This window comes from Gymnodraco acuticeps, unplaced genomic scaffold (genome assembly GCF_902827175.1).
Source record: "Gymnodraco acuticeps unplaced genomic scaffold, fGymAcu1.1, whole genome shotgun sequence".
In the NCBI taxonomy this organism is placed as follows: Eukaryota; Metazoa; Chordata; class Actinopteri; order Perciformes; family Bathydraconidae; genus Gymnodraco; species Gymnodraco acuticeps.
Window position 1 is genome coordinate 3,615,528 of NW_022992126.1, and position 24,420 is coordinate 3,639,947.

Below are 24,420 nucleotides of genomic sequence, written 5' to 3' on the forward strand. Positions count from 1 at the left end.
TTCTAGGGAAATTGAGCACTGACCTTCTACGTTTCCCCCCGTCTGTCTCTGTGTGTCTGTGGCTGACCTTCAGGTGGTGTTGAAGAATGCTCACATGGCAGTGGGTTCGCTCACTATTAACGAGGAGAGGTCACAGGTCATCGACTTCTCTGTGCCTTTCATTGAGACGGGCATCAGTGTCATGGTCTCCCGTAGCAACGGCACCGTGTCCCCCTCCGCCTTTCTCGGTGAGGAAAAAAAACACACCTGGTACTTTTGGCAGATGAACCACACAATTGAGAGAACAATTACACACACACACTCATATTGAATAATAAATGCCTATCACAGACCGATAACAAGCAGGTTGTTCACAAATAAGGACACTGTTTCATTGTGTTTTTCAGCAGCACAAAACAACAAGTTTGGTCATGTGGTGATATAATATGCGGTTGAAAAGTTTATATTTTTCTGTGAATATCACCAAAAACATGATCTGTACAAACTGTGCGTCAACATTATGTTGTGAAAGTGCTGTGGCTGAGATTTAAATGTCATTCTTAATCTTTATAAAGTGTAGTTCATTAATGAATCCCGCCTCAGGGTCCATTTAGTGGTTATTATGGAACATCCAATCTGAAAACAGTACAGTATAGAGAGAGGTAATTGTTAATAAAGTAAAAGAGAACATTGTTGTTAGCTATTTTTTAAGACTTATCTAAAAAATGTTCTCTTCTGTGTTAAATTAATTCAGAGAAAGTAATCTAACCTCAATGTCATGTTTCTCTTTTGGCTAGAAATCAGCACTAATCTGCTGCTTTTAGTCCTATAGAGCAGTGGTTCTCAAACTTTTTTCAATAATGTACCCCCTTTGAAAAAAAAACTCAGCCACGTACCCCCTGATCAGCGCAAAAACAATTTGTTAAGGAAAAAAAGCCTATATAAAGAGGTACAGTACAGCCTTGCACCATCAGTGTCTGATTTATTAAAACAACAACATTGTAACTGAGAAACACTTAAATGCTACATTTCAAATGTTTACAATCCATCACTAAATTCATGGCAAACCAATTTTAACATCATGCAATAACACTCAGACGACATTAGTTGCATTGAACTGATCTTTTTAATAAATTATACTTACAATGTAGTGAGAAACATGGGCTTGAGCTTCACTGAGGATCTTTGTCATTCTGACAGGGAGGCAACTGCAGTTATTACACTTCGCGTTTTGAAATATGTGTAACTCTGTTAATATAAAACCCACACTGCTCAAACTTTCTTACTTTTCCTAAAATTGATATATTTATTTATTTTGGGGCGTGGGGAATGAAGATTAAATTATTTTTTAAGATTGACAAACATCATATGTGTAATTCGTGGCACAATTCAAACGGGATCGAAAGATAAGTTTTCTCTCTCCTTTGACTTCAATACATTATTTTTCCGAAATAAGGTCCCATGGACCGGAAGTAGATGGGCGTGACTTCGCCTCTCTATGGAGCATTTCACACAAACAAATGTGTTACTTCACAGTTTTACACTTTTTTTTTTTTTTGACCTTCAAAATTATCTTTTCAATTGACAAACATCATATGTGTAATTCGTGGCACAATTCAAACGGGATCGAAAGATAATCTTTCTCTCTCCATTGACTTCAATACATAATTTTTTCGAAATAAGGTCCCATGGAGGTCCACCGGAAAGGGAGGGACTTCGCCAGGCCTCTAGTGGGCTGAAATGGGTATTACAACAACAGAAATGTTTCCTACAAATAACCTTACAACACATTTTGTATCACAGAGAAACTTATTTTTCACATGTTTTAAAAGACATACAGACAGAAGAGAAAACAATATTGATCCAATTTGGAAATGTTTTTTAAAATTGCGTCTCAGGGCTTCTGTAATAAATAGTAGGAAAAGTGGGCTTTGATACAATTAACTTTAATTGTCGATAAACACTGCTGATGAAGATGATACAGTAGAAAGCTCCAGAGCAGCCACTAAATGGAGCTTGTAATGAGATGTTTTGCTAAATAGACTGCTATGGTATTTGTCCAAGACTGCCATGTTTGTGAACATTGCAAAGCAGAGTGCAAGTGGTGGAAAATGTGCCCATTTCAATGAGTACATGTGTCCATTCGGTCCATTCACACCAATCCTCTCAGTTGCTCTGTTGATAAGTGCTTCACACAAAAGCAGACAAAATCCATCAATCTGCAACAATGCAGATACGCGGTACATAACGTCTGAATGCAAATAATCATGTTGACACCAGGGGGGGATTTTGTAATATTCTTTAATTTGGTTTAATGAACTTCCTCTCTCTGTCTTCCCACAACCCTCCCCACCTCCCCTTTTCTACTTCCTCTGCACCCTGTCCTCCCCCCTCCCTCTCTGTGTTCCAGAGCCCTTCAGTGCTGATGTCTGGGTGATGATGTTTGTGATGTTGCTGTTGGTGTCGGCCGTGGCTGTGTTTGTGTTTGAATATTTCAGCCCAGTGGGTTACAATCGCTGCCTGGCAGATGGGCGAGGTGAGAGGATTGCACACACACACACACACACACACACACACACACACACACACACACACACACACACACACACACACTGATGCACAAACGCACACATATACAAACACAATATCAAACCAGGTCAATGGATGCTCCAAAAAGATAACATTGAAGTTCAGTTACCGGGCGATCTCATCATCCACAAGGTTACAATCTGCATTCAATCTGCTAACAAATTACTCTGCCACAGTCACAGGTATTTATCTGAATGACACCTGGGTCATCAAGGTCATTTTCACACCTTTTCCTGAACAATGCTATGTGACGCATGTTGACGTGAATATAGAATAAATGCAAATCGTTTGGACATTTATTATAATTAAAGCATATCATTTATATTCCCTTTCCGTAGCCACAAGACTACAGTCACACTGTTATGGTAATAGATGATAGTAATATTATTCGCAGATGAACACACTTCATTTAAACTCAACAGAAACCATTTGAAAACGTATCAACCTGACTTGGTTCGTCTTCCAATGCTTCATCCATAACTAACTCTGTCTCAGAGTTTGACAGAGGGACTGAATAGGTCTGTGGATAGAGTGCTGGACTTTGAATCAGGGGATAGCAAGTTTGAGTCCCACTGCAGTCAGCTAGTCGTTGTGTCCCTGGGCAAGACACTTCACCCCAAATTGCTCCTGTGGGGATTGTCCACAGTACTGAATGTATGTAAGTCGCTTTGGATAAAAGCGTCTAACAAATGACATGTAATAATAATATCTGCTTTCCATTGTATACCAATCGTCCCTTCAGTGCATGCTTGATGCCCAACATGACACATTGGAAAAAGACAAAAACATGTTCTTCTCCTATAACCTTTTCAAACGGAGCTAAATTTGGTGGAAAAGATATAAGGTATTTTAGTTACCTTGAAAGCACCTTTTTGTGCAAAATGACTCTGAAAATCCCTTCTGAATGAGTGTAGCTGGGTCTGGGAGTACTTATCTCCATCTACAGTCACTTAAGCCCTTTCACTAATGAAAAGGCTCATTGACAAGAGCCAGTAGATGGATGATCTTAAGTGTTCTTACCCTCACCGTGAGAACAAAGACTGCTCTGTTCCAACCTCTTTTTTTCCACCATTCTCAAACACTACACAACGTCGTTAGACCGCCACACTCGGGGTTGTTAAACCGATGAGTACACTTAAGTAGATCTATTACCATACATTGAAAAATATGTGTCAGGTTCAATGGTGTCTGACAGTATGGAGCAACGCTACCCTGTTGAATTCAGCTCCAGCAGGACGTTCAAATCAATTTACCCATCAAAATCAATGGTTCAGATTCAATCTATTTTGTATACACCTAGCTCTGTTTGACTCAGGATTGCATTATCCTGAAACAGCCGCTCAGGATAAAACCAGAGATGTGTTATATCTGCTGCTCCCAGTCTTTTTATCAAGCAGCAGAGAGGGGGAGAGTAATGGTGTTTTGTTGGGAGTTATGTTAGTGTTTTCTGAATGACAGTGTATGCTGTGTGTGGTTTAATCGCTGGGTTATGTAAAGCCTGCTCCAGCTGTAGCATAATTGCAGCCTGCTGTTTGCTCATCATCGACGCCCCCCCCTTCTCTCTTCCTCCCTGTGTCCGCCGCCTCAGAGCTACAGTAGGTAGTATTTCCTGTCATGCCGCCGGAGAGGTAGGTGGAACAGAGGTAGTATGTAACAGTGGGTTGTCACAGCAGCGTCTGGAGGAGCGGGCGTGGACCGTACAGCACATCCTGCGATTGCTGACAAGACTAAAGGATGGGAAGAAATCCTGTCTTTGTCGGCGCCATCCATCAAGTGCATACCACCACGGCGCTCATGAGTAAATGCAGATAAAGTGAAGCAGCACCTGGGACTGATTTCTTTCACTCTCTTCCCTCTGTCGTCTTTCTTTGCACCCCTCCTCTTTTGTTTCTGTCCCAGAGCCCGGCGGTCCCTCCTTCACCATCGGAAAGGCCATCTGGTTGCTATGGGGTCTGGTTTTCAACAACTCCGTCCCTGTGCAGAACCCCAAAGGTACCACCAGTAAGATCATGGTGTCAGTGTGGGCCTTCTTCGCTGTCATCTTCCTGGCCTCCTACACTGCCAACCTGGCCGCCTTCATGATCCAAGAGGAGTATGTGGACCAGGTGTCGGGCCTGTCAGATAAAAAGGTGTGAATTGAAGGAATGTGTGGGGCTGAGGGGCGGAGGAGCAGGTGTGTGAAGTGTGTAATGTGGGGTGATGTGAGCGTGGATGGCTTTTAGTTTTCTAAAGCATTCTAAGTAAGTCAATATATAATTAGGTTTACAATTTAGGGCTGCCATAGAGATGATTTCTCCTTTTTCTATTATGTATTTCAGTTAACTTTCATTTAAACAGAGTGTGAGTCATCATTTTATTGAAAAAACTAAAAGTATTTATATAAATTGAGATGAATCGTCTAGTTCAGGGGTTCCCCATTATTATATGAGCGTCCTATAAGTAACACCACCCATAAAGTTTCAAATGTGATCATTTAAATGTATCTAAATTAAATCTAACACTCTTAGTAACATATAAAAGTTATAACAATTATTGATTAATCCGTGGATGATTGCTTAACTCTTACTCTATGAGGCACTCATTCTATCAGTGAAGCTACCTGTTGCCTCAATATATTCATCAATTTCGATTTATTTTCACGTAGAAATGTCAAAAAGTACTTACAGTGAGGACCTGCTTCTCTTCTTTTATATCTTACTTTTTTTTTGTCTTATATTATGTTAAACTAAATTAGTTTTGGACACTTTTTCACTTTACAGCCCAAACGATTAGTCGATAAATTCAATGTATCAGTAATGAAGGTAATCATCAGTTGCAGCTCTCAAATAATCTTTTCTCACTTGTATGACCTGAATGGTGGTGATTATTTTTTAACTTGATCTGTTGTACTGTACATGTTTGTCTAAATGTGTTTAGAGTCTCCCAGGTGTGTGGGTCTACTTAGCACTGTGATGCTGCTCAACGGTGCATTAACGGCTGTTTGATGCGGCTCAGCGCCTTTTTCAACGCTAACGAGGTGTCCTCTCTCATTTTCTCTGTGTGGTTTCGTTTCCGGAAAACCCCCTGCCACAGTTCCAGAATCCAAACGAATTCTCACCGCCGTTCCGGTTCGGCACGGTGCCCAACGGGAGCACAGAGCGCAACATCCGCAACAACTACCGGGACATGCACACTTACATGACCAGCTTCCACCAGAAGAACGTAGACGAAGCGCTCTACAGTCTGAAGAGCGGGTGAGGAGGAGAGAGATAAAGGGGGAGGACGGAGAGACAGATGGGGGTGGGGGGGGGAGGGAGTTGAAAGCATCTCAGCAGGGAGAAGAGAGACAGTGTGATGGAGCTGTGAGGTCCTGTACTGATGCAACACAGAGGAAAGATGATGAAGGAATAAGAGAGGGAGACAGAGGAAGAGGGAGCATTCAGGGCAATGTGGGTGGGCAGCCAGTAGAGCTGTGCATCAGCACCCAGAATAGCAGCGGAGCTTGTGGTTACTATGAAAGCTAGCTCATATTCTCCCTCTCTGCCGTGGAAACTCAGGCGGATATCTTACTGTTTCTCTCTCCCTGTCGTTGAAAAAACGTTTTTCACAAACCAGCTGCTTAAAGATTAGGAATGCAAAGCAGGGATGCACCTCTGAATGACCACAGAGGCCTTCAGAGCTCAGAGGAACAGTTTCATTGAAGTTTGTCACTAAGCTGCAGACTGTCATATCAATTTACCTTTAAAATCAGACGGGGTTGATCTGAAAAGAAAAGATACGAATTCACTGCTGCAGGAGTGAGACCTTAAATCAAGAAAAGAGATAGCATTTTTGCAACAATTACCTCGTCCCTAAGCCACTCAGATTTTAGGAGAGTTTTTTTGTTGAAGCTTGAAAAAGGGTCTGTGGTTAACACAAGCTTAATTATACACTTTATATATAAACACACAATATAATATTCACCTTTTTGCTTTATGGACTTCTATTCGTCAGTAAATACCCAACTTGTGCATTTTGAATCTTTAACGTGTCCTTAAAAAGGTTGCAAACTGGCAAAGTGGCTTACTGAGCAAATCACTCCTCCGGATTGCATTTATGCTTCAAAAATAAAATTAGTGGTGTGAAAACTTTCTTGCTGAATGAAAGATGTAATCATCATAAACATTTGTTTGCAACAGAGCATTTTTTCAGTTTTATTTGAGGGAATACTCCAGGAAACTCAGGAACAGAAGAGAATAGAATAACATGATCAGTCATTGTATCCAGAATCGATTGCACACTGACTACACTGTAAACATTTCACCTCCCAACAACTTTAGCATGCACACCGCCTCAATGCAATGTTTTGCCTATTATCCCTTAATTATTCATGGTCTCATACATTTCTTATAATTCCCTTGTAAGTTTCCGTGAAATAACTATGCAATTTGTTATTAATTATTGCTGAAACAGAGAAAGTTCAATTGTTATACTTTCAATTAATTCATTCCAATTAACTGCTAAGCCAGCGTTTCCTCGAGTGTTTGACTCGGTGCACAGCAGGTCGTCTGAACGTGCAGAAATGTGCACATGCAAGCATTCAATTCAAATTAATGGAGAGCACTCCAAAAATAATGAATGACGAATTCATTAATTTAATTTCAAGTGATGTAATAACCTTACTTTTTAAGCTCATTGGCTTTAACAAACAGTATGCTATTATCCCTGGTGTTTATTTAATTATGTTCTATTGGCTTTTAGTTTTTAAATATTTTTTAAATGTTATTGTTGTATTTTTGCCATTTAAAGCCATGCTAAATGTTATTTATTCATTTCACTTTTTGTTCCTCTCTGTAAGGCTCTTTGGGTTGCATGTTGGTAGGAAAGGGGCTCTATAAATAAATTATTTGAGTTGAGTTGAATATTTTTGGGGGGTAAACATGGAGAGGATCATGCATGGAAATGAATCCAATAACTCTTTTTAAACCAAACAAACTTAGCTGATACAACTGTCTGAATTAGATTCATAATAAGTACCATGAGACTTTCAAGAAAAATCTTCAGAAGTTTCAAAGTAAATAACAAACCCATAGAATGTTGGTGTGAAGAGTTATACATTGTGTTAATAGATGTTTAGTTTAATCAATGCTAATTTAATGTGAATAGTGATGAGGAAGTGAGGGATTTCAGACTCATTCACAAGTCCAAAATGGACACAGACTTTAAAAGTGTCTTCTAACAGCTATTCCTTTCATGGCGCTCTGTAGCAAACTTGATGCCTTCATCTACGACGCTGCAGTGCTGAACTACATGGCGGGCCGAGACGAAGGCTGTAAGCTGGTCACCATCGGCAGCGGCAAGGTGTTCGCCTCCACCGGCTACGGCATCGCCATCCAGAAAGACTCCGGCTGGAAACGAGCCGTGGATCTGGCCATCCTCATGCTGTTTGGAGACGGTGAGGAACTTTAACAGCATCTTTTATTTTAAATAAGAGGCCTCATAAAGGTCATCATTTTAAAGCTTGAGAATGAGAATGGCTTTTCTCTGTTTCTTTTAATAAAACAGATAATCAGGTTAAGCAGAGGTTTGTTTTTGATTTTAGTGTAGAAGTTGCAAAATTAGTATCATATTCATATGATTTTGTAAATAATGGATTAAATCTCCAATTAAATCCAATACTCTAGATGTTTAGGTCTGGTATCTCATGGGTGTTGTGTCCTTACATTAACACTCGGATTTTGTCCAAAAATGACAACAAAGTTTGTATTTTTTTAATACTTTTTGTGTTGTTTTTAAGAAAAAAAATGTCAGTGCCTTCATTGGAGGGACAAAGCTAAAAAGAGGACACGTTAATGGTCCCGGGTCCTCCCCAGCAAGGACTGAGCCGCCAGCCCAACAGAGTGATCTATAGGGCAGCCTAGCTGGTATTCTTAATGGTATTTTAGAGTTTACTGGTGAAAACCCAGGAACCACAGGCCTGGGAAGCTGCCGCTGCTGAAGTGAAAGCTGGAATGTGGCAGGTTGTTTATTTGGGAAATCAGGAAGTTCTGGCAGCACACTGCAAAGCCTGTTTCGGCAGGGACGGGAAATGTTGACCTTAACTAGAAGGAGCTCTGTGGACGATGTTGCAAGTGACATATTTCTTTAGAGAAACTGAACTGGCAAGGCTGAGGTTGTGGATTTAGTCATTCAACAGGAAGAACCTTAAATATATTTAGTTTTTTCCAGCTCAGTAAACAGTAAAGCATCTCAACAAGCTTTTCCAAATTGACAAGATTTGGGTTCTTTTAAAGCTTTCCGGTATGAACAGCAGGCTCATATTTAAAATCCCTTTTGTCCATAAATCCCAGTATCAGCTCATTAAAAGTGAAATTTAGACCAGAGTATTACTGTTAAACGTACTTCCTGATGCTTTGTTAGCCACCTTAGAAGAATCAGACATAAAAGCAGAAAAGCTCAGCCAAAGATTTTGAAATGTGCGTAAATAATTGAAACCCTTTTATCACTTCCAAAGGCTAATGTATGATAAGAAATAAGCTATTTAGTGTTCAGCACATGTTTTTGTAAAAATGAATACAGTATAACTGTGACAGCAGCTGATCGTTTCATCAGTATAGTGACACATGTATGTTTGACTACACAAGCGCCATAACATGTGAATATTAAACACAAGTAGTGAGATTAAATCCACAGTTTGCAGAAAGCAACACACATGATGTGTGCCTTAGTGAGCAGGTGAATTACTTTTGGTTGTGTGTTTATTTTGAGACCCAGCTGTTGTTGTGTGTTTGGTTAGTGACCGAAAGAAGCCGGCAGGGTGTCTGGCCTCAGTCGGAGAGAAAGACGAGTGCAATGATCCACGAGGACCTCAGTATCAGGCTGCTGCTCTCACTATGAGACGATGGAGCCAGTTGAGGTGGTTTGTGTCTGTTTGTCAGGATGCTCATTTGGCTCCTCTGTTTGAACAGGCTGTGGCCACAAATGACACCGAGGTCGAGGCTGATGCAGGACACACACATTTCTCATCAGTGTGCACTAATAATGTGACAATGGACCCAGGCCTCCTCCTGTCGTACAACATCTCATGACTTAAGAGTGCTGCTGCTGTGTGGGTTACATTTGTAACCATTAAACTGAACTTTAGAGATTAAAGGAGCCTGTTTAAAGACTTCTGAAACTGCTGTTCCACATATTAGAAAAAGTACAGTAGGATCTGAACATTGCAGGTCAATGTTTATCTGTGATAAAGGTTTCAATCTAAAAGCTGGTTATTGAAACATTTGAAATTGTTGTACAGGAAATTCTGTAAGAGAAAAAGGTCCACTTACTTAAAGGAATGATTCACCTCAAGTTGACCATTTGTTTATCAATTATTCAACCGGTGCTACCTTTAATTCTTGAAGGAAACTACATTTGTCTTGCACGCCTCCATGATTGTCTGAGATTCAAAAAAATTATTTTAAGTTTTGATGAATTGTCAGGCTGGCTTTCCATCTTTAAGTCTACCAACTGCTTGTCTGCTATTTGTCGATTCATACATTTGTTTTCACCATTTTTCTATTTGTTGTTCATTGTAGCTGGCAGTAATGTTTTCCTCAAGCCTTTTAGGTAGAACTGTCTGAGTTACAGTAGGTGTTTGTGGATCAACAAACATATTTATTTTTTTAAGGCTGTTTCCTCAGGATTAAAAAAAACAGTATTTACTCCATATATGACACCTTCTATGTGTCTAGATATTAATTGTTTCCATGACAACTAAGCACCCCCATCTGTTTGTGAACGCAGCATGATGTGTTTTAGAAAAAAACAAAACAAGTTGTCTGTCAAACTTTTATAATATTGATTCTTTTAATTATGTTTGTTACTATACTGTAGGTTTACCAAAGTACCAATGTAGCAAAAGATATGTTTAAAAAAAAAAGTTCTCAAAAAAAGCTCAGGCTTAGGGGCCATTTTTCATAAATTTGCAATAAATTAGTCAATTTATCAGAATAGAAGAAGAATAACTTAAGGGATTTGGTTAGAAAATGATGTCTCTGCTCCTCTGCTTGTCCCATGTCCAAAAGGACCCTGGTGCTAGAGAGTGAGAGAAGATGGTGAATCGCATATTTCTTGTTATCTGACAAGTAAGATAACTCAAAGGCATCAAATATCCTATTGTATTACAGTATTTCTCGTACTTCCTACCTGCTGGAAAGGGCTAAGGTTTTGTGGGCAACAGCGAAGTGCGATAAAAGATTTGAGTATGCATCACCAGCTATTTTTTATTTTGTGTTTCAGGAGTTTCAGCTTCATGTTAAATAAATGATTGTTCCTTTGGAGAGTACACCTAAGGTCTAGGGGACCTGGAGACAATAACATACAACCAATACAAAATGAGGGAGTCAGCGTAACAGTTTACAAAAGGTTTATTTTGTAAACCCAGAACCGAACAGACATATAACTGAAACCTTAGTTGGTGAGGAGGAGGAGGAGTCAAAGGATTGCGCCAAACAAAAGAAACAAGCATAACAAAACCAGGCCTATCTCTACATCTATCCTTTGAAACCAAAACTCAAACAAAAACCCTCACTAACTAAACTACGAAGAAGTTGACAAAACAATATACAGGGGTGGCAACAATCCGCTAACCTAGTGTGTCTAAACAAAAAGGTCAGACAATACAAGGAGCATGAGTTGCTAAACACTGCAGTCAATTGCAGGCTCCTCAATCAGCAACAGGCCCAGAGTGAGAGAGCGAGAAGACTTCCTGGGTGCCTCCTTTATGGTCGGCCCTGGCTGCTGATAGGCCAGCTGAGGGTGAGAGGATCCAATCAGCCATCAGACTCAGGTGCACAGGCAGATACCGATCAGCTGCTGATTAGCTGTGCAGAAGACAGGGAGAAGAGAGAAACACAGGAGGGAAGGAAAACCACACAAGTACAGCCTGCCTGGCACGTAACACCCCCACACATATAAATCCAAACAGTATGTTTGGACCTGACAATAAACATTTACAAAGCAAATAATTTCCTGGTTATCAGGAAGATGAGACAAGTAATTGGGCAAATCAGGCAATACCTCAGTATTGCTTAGTCTTGCCCCCTGTGGTGTTGCACTGCGCATCACCAACTCATCCTCATCCTCATTTGAGCTCACCTTTGAAACTGAAGCCATAGGAGAGACGGTTGTCTCCACCTGGTGAGCTTTAGAAGACTCACTTTGGTCATCCCTGGTGCAGTACTTCTTCTTTTTAGTTTTAGGCAAGGGTACCACACAATCCACAATCACCCTTTCAAATGGCTCTCCCATTACTGGAATAGGAATGAGAGGAGCAGGGTGAATCACCTGATTCGGTTTACCAACAACTTGGCACACATGACATGTTCGACAATAAATAACTACATCAGACTTAAGTCCTGGCCAAAAGAAGTGTTTTAAAACTCTTTCATACGTTTTTGTTACCCCCATGTGACCTGACCACGGATGATCATAAGCCAAGGACATCACCTGAGAACGATAGGCTGTTGGCACAACAACCTGATAAAGTGCAAAGGAGTCTGACTCCTCACAGGCATCACTAATCCAGCGACGCATTAATAGGCCATCTTCCATAATGTAGGCCATCTTCTTTGACTTGGCCTCTTCCTGACTGATAACAGAAGAGAGACATTTAGAAATTGTTTCATTCTTCCCGAGTGGCAGGCAGTTGTACAAGCTCTGAGCTGTTACTGGGTGATCCAGCACCAGCAGACCGGACCTCCTCTGGCAGTCGGTCCGACACAGTCACGTCTTCAAGAAACTGCCCTGTAGCAAGAAAAGAATCAGACAAGTCCTCTCTGTATTTCTTTGACTGGGCCCTTGTAACAACACAAGCAAGAAAGATTTCGGGAGATACTTCAGCTGATTTCTCTGCGTCTAAACTTAGATCAGGAGAATCAATGACCTCAGGTACTGGCTCAACTTTGCCCCCAGCCAAGTCATTACTGAGGATGAAATCAACACCTTTGATGGGCAAGGCAGGGAGGACAGCTACTTTAAAGAATCCTTTTACAAGAGATGAGTGAATATAAACATTGTGCAAAGGAGCCGCAACTAGTGTCATGCCTACCCCTTGAACAACAGCACTTGATCCACATGATGATCTGGAGGTTAAAGGTAAGATGCCTTCTCTAATAATGGACTGAGAACCTCCTGTGTCCCTAAGTACCTGTACTGGCAGCTGGTCTTTAGGATCCCCTGTTAAAGAAACAAAGCCCTTGGAAATAAAGGGTTTGAAACAGGGATCAGGTACATCATCTTCCAGGGACATTTCTATGTCTGATAGGGAAACTCCTTTAATGAGTCCCATGCCTTTTGGTGAGCAGTATGTGCTGCATACTGCTCACCACCTGCCAGAACATATATTTTACAGCAAGTTGACACACACACACATACTCACCCACTCACACATGGTCGACTTTGATGTGTTATCACTTTCCATCACAGTGTGTGTGATGGATGAAAGGGTCAGTGCAGCGAGAACATTCACCTCAGATCAGATCTTTATGAGCCAAATCGACTCAAACCTCGACATACGCTGCTGAGTGATGTACCCTGAAGTACCAGTCTTTCTGTCTGTGTGTGTGTGTGTGTGTGTGTGTGTGTGTGTGTGTGTGTGTGTGTGTGTGTGTGTGTGTGTGTGTGTGTGTGTGTGTGTGTGTGTGTGTGTGTGTGTGTGTGTGTGTGTATATGAGATGTGACTGTGCATGCTTGGCTGTATGTTCACCAAACACCAGGCATCATGTCTGCACTAATGTTCCCTAATGGAAGTCATAATGTCAGACATTACTTCTTACCTCATGCAGTCCGACTCAGCTGTCGGCACTCAGACATTGGTCCAGGTTAATAGTTCAGACTCTTTGATGTTTGCTCATATCTGACGTGTCCTGTTAGAGATATGAACATGATGAAAATCATATGTGCAGAGGAAGAAGATCTACTATCAGGAGAAAATGAGGGCCCCTTTATCTGAACAAAAACATGACCAGGAAGGAAGTGGAAGAAAAAGGTTGAAGATGGAGAAGTAGGAAGAAGGAATGGAACATGTATCCTGCCTTTAAGTCATTGTCATAACATCTGCAGATTGAAGAAGGATCAATAGTGTAAGAGGTCAATGGGAACCAATTGTTTCCAACCCTGATCTGAAGATGATAGGGTCGCCCCCAAGAAGACACTTTTGTGTTTGAAATGTCCATGGTTTTTTAACCACTTTATTGCTACTTATTAAGAAGACATAAAATATCGAATAGGCATATTTTCATAACAAGCATTTTGACTTTTCATAGCAGAACACTATAAAATGTTCCTATTAGAGATCTCGATTAGATGAGAAAATGAATTACAAATTCAGTAGGGGCACTGAATTTGGTTTATTTACTATTTATCAGACCAGAAATGAGAAAAATGTAAGCTAGCTGGAGCATCCTGAGGTCACTCAGCCTAACGTCCCGCCGCTAGGAGACTACTTCCCCTTCTCTAGCAAATCTAAAAACAGATATGGAGATTTATATCAAACATTTACAAATCTGATTACGCCTACACAGATCAAAATACAGTATCACAATTATCTACACACATTTACAGATAGTTGTTCTACAATAATGGCTCTACACTGAGTTTAAAGTGAAAACTAACAGTTAGTCAGAGACTAACACACGCCTCACAGACAAAGTGGTTTTATACAAGAATTGGGAAAATATAAACCCCCTTGATCCCACACAAACGCAACAAAAAACAGACCATCAGTGCAGATCAAACAAATCTCTCTGGACGTGTCCTCCCCCCATAGCAGTCCCCCCGGGGATGTGGAACTGACGGGGAGGAATATAAGGGCGGAAACTCTCGTCCCATGACCACACACACACTTCCTCCCCAAGGACTGTTAAGTCCCAGCAGGCAGTTGTTTATTTTCCCACAACAAGTAAGGGATAGCCTTGCAGAAGCAATTCTTAATGAGGATGATCCTCAGGGGGATGTTCAGTGAAAATAATGCAACATGACATTTGTTGCACGTATGAGACCTGAGCTGTTTTTGGCTTCAACTCCCATCCAAAAGATGTGACCCCTCTTTTTGTTCTCACACTTACATATTCCGACACCCAGAGGCAGACTCATCCGAGTGCACAGGTCAAACCAACATGGGAACACACTCATTGTTACAGTAACTTGCGTATGTGTGTGTCTCCTTCTTCCAGGTGACATGGAGGAGTTCGAGGCTCTGTGGCTGACGGGCATCTGCCACAATGAGAAGAACGAGGTGATGAGCAGCCAGCTGGACGTGGACAACATGGCGGGCGTCTTCTACATGCTCGGGGCTGCCATGATTCTGTCATTACTCACTTTCATCTGTGAACATTGGTTCTACTGGCAGCTGCGTTTCTGCTTCATGGGCGTGTGCACGGGACAGCCCGCGGCCACCTTCACCATTAGCAGAGTGAGTGTGTTTTATTTTGGGTTTGACCTTTGTCCTCCTCACAGAAAGATCACAGCAGTGGTTGTTTTCAAACCACTGGCTGTGGTTGAGGTGTATTGAGTCAGTCAGCAGGATACAATGACTCACCTGACTTAACCTGTGGCTTTTTTAGCCCAGGCAGGCAGTTGTTAAACAACAGAACACAAGTCAACAGCTAACTGTGCTAACGCAACCTGACATTTTACATTTTTTTAAACACACTACAAGTCAGAGGAGCATCCTATTACAATAAGAAGCAGATACAAAAAGCATCATTGCTCTTAAAGACATTGCCTACTGATATGCTGATTGACAGTGAGACCAACCAGCATTATTATGCAACAATCACTTAGACTCCAGTCTTTGACAGGGTTAAAAAATCGTGCAGTCTTTGTGAAGAGTCCATAATTAATTGACTTAATGTTGCTGAAATAAAAGCTACTTACTATGCTGCTCATTCTCAGCCGGTGACCTGAAGCTGTGTTTGTGGATGTCGAAGATCTCCTCTCGGCATGGTTACGACTCTGCTCAGATGGGTCACTAAACAACGCGTCTCAGTGTTATTGATGCAGGCTGCTTAGGGCCATATAAATAACCACTTGAGGTGTAATTAATTTGCATAATGCTACCTTTTAAGAAAGAGGGAGAGGGGTGGTGTGTTTGTTGTCAAATTAAAATTGTCTCAGTTATTGTTTGCCTGAGAAAAGGGCAACCAGTTTTATGTGTTTGGTGTTTGTAATTGTAATGTAATTTGGTTTACACCAACTCAAACTAACCTGAGGCAATTTAAAACACAGATGTGGCCTCGAGCACTTCACAAACACACAATCATTTGTCTGTCTTTGTTGAATTGGACAAATGTCTTTGTGTTTCCTTCAGAAACTCTATTTTTATGCAAATCAAAAGCACTACTTCTTGCGTTGATCCGCGACAGTTTACTCTTACAGTAGCTCTTACTTGCAGGAGGCTGATTTCGCTTGTTGCATTACAACATCCATTTTAAGTGCATACACCTTTCAGAAGGTGCTTCTGCATTTTATAAATTTCCATGCCTGGTTAAACACACGGTGTGGGATTTAAACATCTTTTTCATCATATACAGTTTATTGAAAGTGTAAGGATGGACATGTGATGAAAGTACAAAGGGCTAATAAAACACAGAGGAAGAAAGAGAGATCAGTTAGCGAGGGTCATGATAAAGACTAAAACGGGTGCCAGGACAAAGGCAGAGTATAGAAAAGAACAGACACAGTTCTGGTACCTTTCCCAGGAGCTGTAGTAGCTATAGATGCAGAGAGATAAAGACAGACAATCCCATTGGAGTGGCTGCCGCTCACCCGAGCACCCGGAAACGGAGATAAAACAGACACAAAGAGAGAAAGGAGGCATGAGAGAAAAGAGGGTTGAAGATTCAGATTCATGAATGTGGCTTAGTGACAGGGAAAGTGACTAAGAGACAGACAGAAACAGTTTCTGACAAGTTGACGCCTTTGAGGAGCGTTGGCCCGCATGCTGGCTGGTGGGTAGCATGTCCTCGACCTTTCGGATTTGGCTGTCGCATCAACCACAGATTCCCTCAGCCACATTTTAAGCACGCTTGTTTGACTTCACCCGCAAAAGGCTTTCCCCTCTCTCGAAAATCCTACTTACCAATAAACCAAAAAAATACAGCAATGTCAAATCACTCCATTACAAGTAAAAGTACATAAATATTACCAGCAAAATCTAGGTAAAGTATTAAAAAGGAGATGATTGATGGGAGAGGAATCTTTTGTGAGATAATCGATCACTTGAAATGAAACCATGTGAGAAGTCAAGAGAGAAAATCGATATTTGGAAATACATCAACGTACCGAATGTACTTAGGAAATTACTATTCATAGTTACTTTTCTAGATGGCTTGACATTTATAGGACATTTAACAAAACCTTTACAAAATGATTATTTCCTTGACAGTGTAAAAGGAAAAAGAGTAAAACAATACTGCGGCAGAGAGCCTGTAGCACAACTGCATTTAAATGACATTGATTAAAACTATTGATTGGCAGTCAAACGCCTCAGCTTTGATCGGCTCCCTCCCTTCTCTGTGTCTGAGGGTCCACACTGCTCTCTGGAGAAAAGTCATTTATTAACTCAGCCCCTATTACTGTTTAATAGTGTGTAAACAAGAGGGTGGTCAGGGAGAACATGGCAATGCATTAACCTCTCTCTACCTCTCGCTCTCTCTGTTTCCCTCTCTCTTGTTTTCTTTCTCTCTCCCTCTCAATATGCATCTGCTGTTTGACTCCCTCTCTCTTACTTTTAACCCCCTTTGTTACCTGATTCCATTTGACACATTTTACTGTAGTTTTCTTCTTTATTGGGCTTTGTGCTTCTTACTTCCTCCCATGACCTGTCTCACCCTGTCTTTCTCTCTCTGCTTCCCTTTTCTTATAATTTCCCCCCTCCAGGGTATCTGGAGCTGCATCCATGGGGTACAAATTGAGGAAAACAAGTCAACCATTGACTCGCCCTCGGCCACCATGAAGAAGAACATGAACAACACCCACTCCAACATCCTGCGGCTGCTCCGCACGGCTAAGGACATGACTGCCGTCCCGGGCGTTAACGGCTCTCCGCACCCGGCGCTGGAGTACAGCCACAGCGCGCGTGAATCGACTATCTATGATATCCAGGAGCACCGGCGCAGCTTGGTAGGTCACCCTGCCGACTGCAAGACAGCGCCTCCCTACCTGCCAGAGGACAACATGTTCAGTGACTACATCAGCGAGGTGGAGAGGACTTTTGGGAACTTGCCCCTGAAGGACAGCAACCTGTACCAGGACCATTACCTGCACCACCACCCGGCCTCGGCTCTGGGTATGTCCGGCCCCGTGCCCAACAGGCCGCGTAGCTTAGGCAGCACTAGCTCGTTGGAAGGTGGCATGTTTGATTGCGACAGTTTAGGGGGAGGGGTAGCGCCCATCTTCACCACCCAGCCCCGCCCCTCCATGACTCACAGGAATACCAATAAGTTTGACCTGATTGCCGGCCACGCCCCTGCAGACTCCGACCAGGGTGGGTTCAAGGGGAACAATGTGTACGGGAGGTTTTCTTTCAAAGGAGGCGCATCCAGCACGGGGCTCATCGGGGGTCATGACCGGTACTGTGGTGGGGGTGGGGCAGGCTCAGGGGGGGATGATGGGAACATTCGCTCAGACGTTTCGGATATCTCAACGCACACTGTCACCTACGGCAACCTGGAGGGCAACAACAAGCGGCGTAAGCAGTACAGGGACAGCCTGAAAAAGAGGCCAGCTTCGGCCAAGTGCAGACGGGAGCAGGACGAGATAGAGCTGAGCGGCCTCAGGAGGAGAGCCCACCACCACACCGTCCACCACCACTTCCCCCACGGGCCTCAGGCACACCGCACGGTCTCACCTCCCCTGGAGCGGAAGAGGGGAGGAGGAGGGGGTAATTCTTCACCTTTCGTATTCCGCAAAGAAAAGGAGGACCTGAGGGATTTCTATGCGGACCAGTTCCGCTCCAAGGAGGGCAAGGCCCAGTGGGAGCACGAGGGTGGAAGTGGAGGAAGCGGTGTGGGCGGTGGTAGTGGTGGTGGTATCTGTAAGAGCTTAGTTCCTGTAGAAGACTTCCTCAAAGGTAAAGGCAAGAAGCCGGAGTGTAAAGGTGGGCTCGGCACAGTGTCGGCAGGGCAGCAGGCCCACACCTGCTGGGAGAAGGGGGTCTCTGGGCTAGGAGGGGGGGGCATAGCAGGGGGTGACTGGGAGTGTCGTAATAGCCACAATGTGTGTCACCACGGAGGGGGTGGCGCTTGCCCGGCTAACGGGGTTGGGGGGAGCAGCAGTCGCCCCAGCTCCGCTAGCTGCAAACGCGGCGACTCCTGTAAGGTCCCGCCGGGAAACCTTTACAACATCAGCGAGGACAACAACATGGTGTTCGCTGCAGGGAAGAGTAGTGTGGGACCGGCCCAACCTCAAACTCAGGCGCAGCGCAGGAAGCTAGGGCCAGGGGGGAGGGTGTTACGGAGGCAGCACTCGTATGACACATTTGTGGACCTGCAGAGGGAGGGGGCGGGTCGCATGGGAGGGGTTGGCAAAGGCGTTGGGGGGCCTTATGCCCAGCCCCGGAGTGTGAGCTTAAAAGACAAAGATCGCTCCATGGAGGGCCCCAGCCCTTACGCTCACATGTTTGAGAGGCATGCAGGGGAGAGGGAGTCCTCCATGTTCGGAGGAATAGGCGGAGATAGGGCGAAGGGAGGCTCCTCCTTCAGCTTGTTCCGAGAAGGTGGGTTGCATCAGCGGTCGGTGGGGGAGAGAGACCTGAGGGACAGAGATAGAGCTATTTCAGGAGGTGGTGGTGGTGGCAGCAGAGGGGCCGGGACTTACTCCTTGTCTAAATCTCTCTACCCAGATAAGGTGAACCAGAACCCCTTCATCCCAACCTTCGACGACGACCAGTGTCTATTACACGGCGGCAAACCGTACTACATCAAAAAGCCACAGACGCAGCAACAGCAGCAGCAACTTCTCAACAACAGCCGGGGAGGAGGGGACTTCCGCGGCTCCATGGGAACGACTTCCTATTTGCCCGCGTCCGCCACAGCTGGGGTGATGTCCAATGTGGCCCCCAGGTTCCCCAACGATTTGTGTCTGGGCGGGGTAGGGGGGCCCATGGGGAACCACCACGGGGCCAGCAAGCTAATGCCTGTGGCCAGGGACACTTTGGGTTTGGGGCCGGGGCATAGACCCTTCAACGGTGCCAGCAATGGACACGTTTATGAAAAGCTCTCCAGCATTGAGTCAGACGTCTGAGGGTGAGGCAGAAAGAGAGGGAGAAGATGAAGTGGGTGAAGAAAAGAGGGGGAGAAACACACAGATGCTGATGACCTCTCTGTGTGAGGATGAGGAGACACTATACTGTGTGTGTTGTTCTCCGATAAATGGGAATGTAATTTGGACGATGCACAGAGGCCGCTGCAGGCTAAGCTGTGAAGTCCGGCGGGAGACAAGTTTTTAATGAGAAGAGAGGATTCTGGTGCTGCTCCAACGCTCAGAACGGTTGGGAGGGAGGGGGAAAAGTGAAATCAAATCTCCAGTCTCTGCTCTCTTCACGTGCTCATTGTCTTTCCCTCCTTCCTGCAGTTCCTTAACGCCAAAACAAACATTTTGTTTGACAGAAATACAATCATGAATGAGAAATCAGCGCTTCTGTTGAAGTAACAGGGTAAACTAATAATAATTGTATTGATAATGTTGATAATATTATTGAATATTATTCCAGTGTTTAATGATGATCGGTTTGGATTGTTTTTTCAATTTTATTGATTTAAATAGTTCATGTTACATATTTGTATGATGTTAATTATTTCTTAGCTTACCAATGTTACGGCATTGGTAGACCTTTTTTGGGTTCCTGTAATTTGGACTCTTCTTTGCTATTTATTCTTCATGTTTGATTTTCTTTTTTACTTTTCTTACTCTTGAGTGCTGTGAAGTGTATGTGAAAGGCATGACTTGCTGAGTACATTCTATGTACTTATACATTTGCAAAGAAGGTCTTTTTTTCAGCTGCAGAAGCAACATCATCATACTGATTTGCCGTTTCCTCTCCTTTTTTCTGCTCGGCAGTACCAAATGGGTCTCACATTTTGAGCTGGACGTGCCTTAAAGGATAACTACTGATTTTGTACACACAAGGTCTGTTCTGTTGGTAGACAGATCCACCTGCAAACAATTAGTCAAATTAATTTAAGTGTGAAAATACACCTGAAGAAGTCTGATGAGGGTTTCATAAGCATAACAGACTTTTAGGCATTTGACAGATGTAATAAAGCAGCATTTGCCGCCGTAGAGGAAGCTTAAATTCCTGCATTTATCCCAAACAATAGCAGGATTACAAGGGTTAAAACCACAGTGCCATAATAAACAAAACATTCCTGTTTTCCCCAAAAGTCAGCTACGACAGAGCCGCTGCATGAGAAAAAATACGAGTTGAAAATAAAGGGGGCTTCTTTTTCTATTATCTCCACCATTCAACTAAGTCCTTGAATTACAAAGAAGTTCAACTAGCTTCATCACTCCTCATCTCCTCAGTTCACAACTGGGACCCAGGATCCAACTGTCCATTAAAAACATGTAAATCACATTTAATATCCTCTTGTTGCTCTCATCACGTCTGACTTGGTCCAACTCAATCGGCCGTGACAGTTTGCTGCTCAGGACAGGCACATAATGGACTCAGAGCGAGGCCTCTGTTGCTGCGATGAGCTGCAGTAATGTTAATTATTTCACGATTACAGCTCTAAGCCCTGCCTGCTGTATTAGATGGTCCCATCTGAATAATGAGGTGGGAACAAGTCCACTCTGCTGGTGTAAAAGACCACAGGAAACTGGTACCTAATCCCAAATGATCTCTTGATTTATTCTTGCAATTACTCATAAATAAGTAATTCTACCTTTTAAAATGGGGGGTTTTGGTACATGCAACTGTGCTCCCTATGATGCTACTTAATAGTTTTCCCCTGATAATTTGACATTTTGGGGAATGCACTGATCTGTTTGATTGCCAAGCTTTTAATGAGAAAATCTAAACCAATCTCTTATAATGCAACACCCAGCAGTCAGTAAGCTTATCTTAGCATAAGGACTGGAAACAGAGGGAAACAGCTAGCCTAGCTCTTTCCCACAAAACAGCATCCACCAACCATTGCCTTAAAGGTTATTATTTAAGGTCCAGTGTGTAGGTTTTGGTGGCATCTAGCAGATAAAGAGCTTCGGAGAAGCACAGTGGCCTTCAGGTAATATCAAAAAGGTAAAAGGCCCTCTCTACAGTTTAGTTTGTCCGTTCAAGCTTTTTTGAAACATGGCAGATGCTGAAACAGCTCAGCTACCTAGATACCAAGGGCTCATTAAAAAGTAACGAAGACACAACTATTCTTAGTTTCAGGTCCTTTTACACTAATTAAACATAGGTAGGTATAAACATTATATATTACTTTTCTCTCTGGTCTTTTAACTGGATATATCTTTTTGCTTTAATCCATACAAAAACTGAAGTGTAACGATGATATCATCATCATCAGCTTTATTTAAAGAGACTCTTGGTCCATTATGTCGGAGGCTGTGGGACTTCCTCAAAGTTACCGGTAAAGGAATAGTCCACAAAACCACAACTTGTTTGATGCTTTTGTTTGAGTTATTTACAGATTAAACATAGGAGATATAAAGAGCTAGTGTATAATTGGGAAGGTGTGATGTGTTCCCCCTGTTTCCAGTCTTTCTGGAAAACTGTGGGTTTTTCTCCGGAAGTTTTTCCTTGTACGATGTGAGGGTCTAAGGATAGAGGGTGTCGTTTTTTCTCATACTGATATTCTGAACAATCTGTGCTATTGTATTACACTGTAGCTGTAAAGTGTCTCTACTGTAGGCTATTTTTATTATATACAGCACTTTGGCTCGACCAAAAATCGTTTATAAATGTGCTATATAAATAAAACTTGATTTGATTTGATTCTAAGAAGCTACGCTAACAGGCCACTGCTCCTGAATTATTATTTTAAAAACTAATATTTGATGAGTGATATCGATCTCAGCTATCTCAACAAAGAAATACACTGTATTGACTTTTTCTTACATTTCGAAAAGATAACCTGGATAATATAAGACTTTCATCATATTATCCCTTTCATCATTTCTCCCAGCGTGTAGCTGAAACTCACATTCAACAGAACATAAAGAATAATTTCACAATGTTCTGTAACACTGATTTCTCCCCCCGCCGGACCATAATCTGTTTCACATGCTGAGATTTTAATGAAGGAAATCATTTGCCCTCAAGTCCTCTGGGATCCTGTGTGAATTGTGTCAGATGCAGACGCGAGGAGAAAAAAAGAAAGAGGAAGGCAGCAGAAAGTGAAGCAGGTGGCACATTTAGTAAAGCATCACCTTTCTAACTGATGTTGTTTCATGATCAAATGGCGGCTCCCAAATTCACAACATCAAAGGTCATCTCTGCTTTGAAACTGACAAATAGTAAGATTTGGTTTAAGCCTTTCTCCACCATTAAATATTATCAATCACAATTTTAAACTTCTATTCCCCACTCTCAGTTATTTATTGTCGGATAAACCAGACATTTAGTCACCCAAATTTAGAAACCTAAGCACAATCTGACTGGATATATTGTTTGTTGAACATCCCAGTCTAAACTTTAGAAGACTTTCCTTCTCTAGGTTGACAAGTCAGTATGTATGATACTAGGGGGGTCTCTAGTGTTTGTGAGGACTTGCATGTATACACTTTTCTTTATTTCTATTTTTTAATCTTAACTTTTAGCCCAGAAAAATGGGTGTTTTTGAACAATATTTGGAATTGTTATCAATTTCATTGGTACTGATGATCCATGTAGTACTGTAGGTGTGTGTGCGTGCGTGTTTGTGCAAGATAAGACACCAATCTCAACAGTCAAAGTTTTTAGTTATACTTTAATACAAATTGCTAAATTAAGTCAAGATTACACTAGAAATTATATTTATAAATCTTCTACAAGGATCGATTTTCTTGCTAGTTGGTGTAAATGCTTTTAACAAGGTTGAGGTCTTGATTAATCCATCGTCACTGAAGAAGCCTTTTCATCATTTCAACTACTTTCCTGGTATTTTCCTTTGAATATCATAAATTCCGTTGTTGTATGTGCCTGAATACATACGCTTAATGACCTCTGTGTGTGCTCATATGGGAGAGAGACAGAGTGTGTGTGAGAGATAACTGTTCATTATTGTACATGTAAAACTATATGTAAATACTTTACCTCACGCTCATGGACTTTTGATAAAAACTGTACAAAAATGGCAATGAATAGATCTATTTGGGATAAATCTTTGATTCGTCGGTCCCCACGCAAAACTGCTTTTGTAATGACTTCAGGCCAGGATACGTGCAATCGTTTATTGTGCACATTTAATGCGTCATGGTTTGTTAATGTGATTTTATTTCTGATTTGGTTTGGTCAAAGACCAGCTAAGAAGGTTGTTTTCTCAACGCACCATTACTAAGTGTCCCACAGAAAGCACAATCGAAAATGTATTGCATTTTTACTGAGGTGTTCTTTTTTCTTTCCTCTTTGGCTAATCTTCTGTTTTTGTGTTTCTGTGCCACAGAAGAATCGAACAACTCCACCCCTGAACTGTACAGATTGTGAAAAATGTACATAGGACAAAAATCTAGTTCGAATTCACATTTTTTTGTATGGAGAGAAATTACTTGTGTGAAGAGAGTATTTCAAATTTGATTGAATATTTAGTAATATTGAAAATGAGATTAAACGCAGTCAATGTGAAAATAAGTGCTGAGAAATATTATTCTTTTGTCTCTTTGGAATAAAAGTGTTGAGTATTAATAAAAAATAAGAAATCTCAAATT

At 42.1% G+C, this 24,420-nt stretch overlaps 1 protein-coding gene across 1 annotated transcript in view; it reads left to right on the top strand.

Annotated features, from left to right (window-relative positions):
• grin2bb (glutamate receptor, ionotropic, N-methyl D-aspartate 2B, genome duplicate b) overlaps window positions 1-24,420 on the top strand; it is a 123,417-nt gene extending 98,997 nt beyond the window's left edge. The window contains 7 exon segments of the mRNA XM_034203277.1: window positions 74-227; window positions 2,390-2,515; window positions 4,468-4,697; window positions 5,641-5,801; window positions 7,794-7,981; window positions 14,742-14,980; window positions 17,449-24,420. Of these exon segments, the coding sequence (XP_034059168.1) occupies window positions 74-227; window positions 2,390-2,515; window positions 4,468-4,697; window positions 5,641-5,801; window positions 7,794-7,981; window positions 14,742-14,980; window positions 17,449-19,812 (3,462 nt within the window). The 3' untranslated portion in view covers window positions 19,813-24,420.